We start from the raw sequence: 5289 nt of genomic DNA on the forward strand, positions 1-5289 counted from the left end.
GCCCAGCATTGCCTCTCTGGCACTTGTGCCGGTGACACGTGTAAAGATATTCGAGTGAGATTGTTACCAGTGCCGCTGGACTGGCTCCTGTGCAGGTGGCACGTAAAATACACCATTTTGAGCGTGGCCGTTGCCAGTACTGCTTGACTGGCCTTCGTGCTGGTGGCACGTAAAAGCACTCACTACACTCTCGGAGTGGTTGGCGTTAGGAAGGGCATCCAGCTGTAGAAACTCTGCCAAATCAGATTGGAGCCTTGTGTAGCCATCTGGTTCACCAGTCCTCAGTCAAATCGTCCAACCCATGCTAGCATGGAAAGCGGATGTTAAAACAATGATGATGATGATGATTCATTTACACATAGACACATTCACTCACAGCTACTCTCATATACATATGTATTTATATATTCTTTTACTTGTTTTAGTTATTTGATTGTGGCCATGCTGGAGCATCGCCTTTAGTCAAACAAATTGATCCCAGGACTTAGTCTTTGTAAGCTTAGTACTTTTTCTATCAGTCTCTTTTACTGACCCACTAAGTTATGGGGACGTAAATACACCAGCATTGGTTATCAAGTGACGGTGGGGGGACAAACACAGGCACACAAACATACAGACACACATATGTACATATATATATATATATATATATATATGTACATATGTGTGTCTGTATATATATATATATATATATATATATATATATATATATATGACGGGCTTCTTTCCCCAAGACACATGATGAAGGCTGGAGGGTATATCAGCTGAAGCGTTGTGTTAAGATGAGGACAAATATCCATCAAATGTAAATAATGTGAATAATAATAATAATAAGACCTGTATTTGTTTTGATATTAAAATTGAAAAAAATTGACCTTATTTGTAAAACAATTTGGGCCTGAGCTTGCACTCTCTAAGCAAATTTTGTTCCTGGATTTACAGCTTCCAGTGTGTACATTCAGAGTGTGTGTCTAGAGTGTTAGTTTGTTTATATCCCTGTAACTTAGCAGTTTAACAAAAAGAGACTGATAGAATAAGTACCAGGTTTAAAAAAATATAAGTACTGAAGTCAATTCATTTGACTTCAAGGTGGTGTCCCAGCATGGCCACAGTCTAATGACTGAAACAGATAAAATATAAAATACACACACACATATTAAAGATGAAGTTAATGGTCCACCAAATTTATAAAGATTATTAATAACTTGTCTCACTCCTTTAGAAATATATTATTTGTTTTTTTTAAACTTATATTTTAAGCAACTGGCGCAAAAAATCTGGGAAAAGCAATAACAATTCGCAGCCATTTGGGAAACTATATAATTCTCAGAGAAAAGGTATTTATCTGAATTTTATTATTTTGCTATTGATTCCCTTTTTCCCTTCTATCAACACTTGGTATATTCCTACTTCTCTTTCTATTACTCAAAGACTTGATCAAAGGGGCTTTTTTTGCCTTGGTGATTTCACTAGTCACATGAAAGAAAGCACTGATACATTCTGTAAAGTGGTTGGTGTTAGGAAGAGTATCTGGCCATAGAAACCATGCCAAAGCCGATATTGGAGCTCGATGTAGACCTCTGGCTTGTCAGATCCTGTTGAACCATCCAACCCATGCCAGTATGGAAGGACATTAAATGATGAAGACGATGATGATGATAATAATGATACTAACACACCCAAAAGGTCATCTACCTAATTTCCTTTGCAAGGCACTGATCAACTCATTTGCCCTAGGTGCCATTCTATGGAATAGAATCTGGAAGTATGTGATTGCAAAGTGAATTTATTAATTGTGCAGCCATACCTAGACTTATTTCTTTCTTTGTGTAAGGAAGTCATCATCATAACCATCATCATCATGCTGATCATCATTATTGTTTTAAAGTCTATTTTCCTTGATAGCTTTGAATGGATGGCTGTGCAATGTTATATATTGCCATACACTCTCAGTCCTGTGACATATTTGTCTATAAGTGTGAATGTTCTCTGACTAGAAGCTGCTTTATCTCTTTTTCCAAGAAAAAGAATAGACTAATAATAAAGACAAGCTTTATAAATTAAAAATGATATTGTCTAGGGCATCCAGGCATAGAAACCACGCCAAATCAGACTAGAACTTGGTGCTGCTCTCTGGTTTGCCAGCATGGAAAACAGACTTTAAAGGTTGATGATGATAATGCTGATTATGATAATGATGTATCACAGCTGCTTGAAACTGTCAATCATCCTCTACTTACCTTTTCCTTCCTGATCTCTTCTAGCATTGCTCATCCACCATTCACTACATCTGCCTGTCAATCCTACTGAATTTTTACAGTGGTTACCTACCTCCCTCCCTTCACCTGTTCCCTGTCTCTTATCCCCCACCACTCTTTTGCAGCCTCCATGCACCTACACTCCTGGCCTCTTTCACTCCCACCCCTCATTTCTACCCACCTTGTACTTTTCAAGGTTCACCTCATCACCACTTTCTTATCTCTTCCCTGGTCCACCACAGTCACTCCAACCCTCTCTTCTGAAATGTGAGTAGTCATGTAGCTCCTCTACAGCAAGAAACCTGTTCTGCTTTGGCCCCTGCTCTTATACTTTTACTCTTCATCTCCTAGCATAAAGCTACCCACTTTGGATTCATAGTCTTGCAAGCTGACTGATGATCTCACTTGTACTGGTGACACACAAAAAAAGCACCCAGTACACATAAAGTTATTGGTGTTAGGAAGGGCAGCCATCTATAGAAACCATGCTAATGTAGACACTGGAGCATGATGCAGTTCTTGGGTTCCAACAGATCCTGTCAAACTGTCCAACCCAGCATGAAAGTGGAATGTGAATGTTAAATGAGATGATGATATAGTTTTTGATTTGTATGTCTTTCCCTACATTTGTGTTGCCAACAACCAAAAGAAGTTTGTGTTGTTACTCTGATTCTAATATCTACATATCTCTGCTAATTTCTTTCTTCTCCAGTTGATAGATCTGGCGAATCAAGTGATGGCGGTCTTTCAGATTGTTCTTCTACTTCATATTATAGAATCAGGTAAGAGTCATTTTGTTTTCATGTACGTAATTCTTCTAAGGAAATATTCACAGCATTATACAAAAAATGTATGTACATGCATGTGTTTGTTTGTGTGTGTGTGTGTGTGTAACCAGTACTTCGAACTCCATGTAAATCCATGTATATCAAAATTCCAATCAAGTGTTAAGCATAGTTTGTCCTCCGTTTTTCTTTTGGTGTTATATACATTGAATAATTTATAGTGTATATCCAAGAGCAGAATAAAATAAGAGATTTAGTTTGTATTTTTATTATACCATTATAAATTACATAATCTTTATGTGTTTCACTAATAAATATTGGGATGCTCTGTGGTAATTGTTATATAGATGATTGCATAATCTCATTGATACACCATATCTTCAGAAGAAATTAATAATTCAAACGATTGTTATGTACTATTTTCTCAAGTCTTGTGTTTGTATTGTTTACATAATGATTATCACACAACATACTAGTATTCACTAATGAAACACATGTAAAGATTATGTAATTTATGATGTTATAATAAATAAACAAATCTCCTGTTTCTTTTTGCTCTCAAATAATATGTTAATTTTGGATAAAATATCCCTCTCCAAGAAAAAGAAATATTTTCAATAGCATATTCTGTTGGTTCTTGATGCAGAAACAGCGAGTTAAGACACAGAACCAAGCTCTCTCTTTAAACTTTTGAAAAAGAGTAATTTGCCCAAAATATCAAGACCAATTCAATATCCCTAGAGTTTGGCATGCTGGGTGAAATGTTTAGCAGTATTTTGTCTGCCACTATGCTCTGAGTTCAAATTCTACTGAGGTTGACTTTGCCTTTCATCCTTTCGGAGTCGATAAATTAAGTACCAATGAAACATTGGGGTCGATGTAATTGACTAGAACCCTCCCCACAAATTTCAGGCCTTGTGCCTATAATAGAAAGGATTCTTATTATTATAGATATTTAATGTTTGATCAGTATGCTATTGTCCTCTATAACATTCTGATGTGTTTCCCTCCCTACCCCTCTTCCCCTGTAAATATATCTGGGGCTTGTACCAAAGGGCATGTGAAGACAGAGATTTGTGTACTCTTAGTATACTTCTAACCAACAGGCAGCCAAATTTCATTTAAACAACACGCTAGTATCTTATGTAAAGTTCCATTAATGCAGTATCCAATTGCCTGGCACTTTTTGTTGCTCTTTATTAGATTTGTTTCCTGCTGTCAGTTTGTATTATACATGGGACGTGTTTTTTTTCTAAGATTTCATTGTTCAGAATTAGGTTTGCACATCATACATAAGTGCTTATTATATGCAGATAAATATGGGATGGTGGATAGATAGACAGAGAGAAGGACAGATAGACAGATGTGTGTGTAAAAAGGAGTATTTTACCCAAAATATCAAGAACAATTATATATATCAAGAACATTGCCATCATTTCATGGCCATTGTCCATGCTGGCATGGGTTTGGATAGTCTGACTATGCTGGAAGGCTGCCCCACACTCCAGTCTGATTTGGCATTGTTTTCTATGGCTGGATGCCCTTCCTAATGCTAACCACTCTGAGAGTGTAATGGGTGCTTTTATGTGCCACCAGCATGGGTGCCATTTGCGTGACATCAGGGTGCGTTTGTGTGACCAGCATCTGCTATGACTGTGACTTTGCTTGGGTTGATGGGTCTTCTTCTCAAGCATGACCTAATGCCAAACGTGTTGGTCACTGCCTCGATGAGTGTTGGTCATTGCCAACACTCAAAAGGAACTCAGCCACTTTACCTCCCAGCATTCGGTTCAATGTTAAATTGTTTTTATATAGTACATTTTAGTACAGTACATACTTATTGTCTTTTACTAGAAAAAGGTTGGCAGTGATTTCAATATTTTGGCTTGCCTTCCTTCATTAGACTATCTGAAGAAGGCAAGCAAGCTGAAACTTTGAAATCACTGTCAACTGTTTCCTTGTAGAAGTTAATATATGTTGTAAGAATAAAAAATGGGGTGAAATTACATGATCTGGCTGTTTTGCTGACCACAACAGATGGTTCTCATCTATCAACAATATAAATGAGTGGTTTTATGCATCACTAGTCCAATTGAGAGATTTTCTCAAGGTAAATAATACAGTATTGTGTCCCTAACACAACATCCAAGTTGGAGATAAAGATTGCCTTTTGGTATTAATACTGTTTCTGTCACTATATATATATATATATATATATATATATATATATATATATATATATATAT

General features: G+C 36.7%; 1 protein-coding gene across 5 annotated transcripts in view; it reads left to right on the forward strand.

Annotated features, from left to right (window-relative positions):
* The window catches only part of LOC106877348 (centrosomal protein CCDC61), a 107103-nt gene that overhangs the window by 88014 nt on the left and 13800 nt on the right, over positions 1 to 5289 (forward strand). For all 5 annotated transcript variants that reach the window (XM_052970643.1, XM_052970641.1, XM_052970639.1 and 2 more), the window contains exons 11-12: positions 1261 to 1337; positions 2971 to 3040. In XM_052970643.1, the coding sequence (XP_052826603.1) occupies positions 1261 to 1337; positions 2971 to 3040 (147 nt within the window). The remainder of the gene's footprint in view (positions 1 to 1260; positions 1338 to 2970; positions 3041 to 5289) is intronic.

This window comes from Octopus bimaculoides, chromosome 9 (assembly GCF_001194135.2).
Source record: "Octopus bimaculoides isolate UCB-OBI-ISO-001 chromosome 9, ASM119413v2, whole genome shotgun sequence".
Lineage (NCBI taxonomy): Eukaryota > Metazoa > Mollusca > Cephalopoda > Octopoda > Octopodidae > Octopus > Octopus bimaculoides.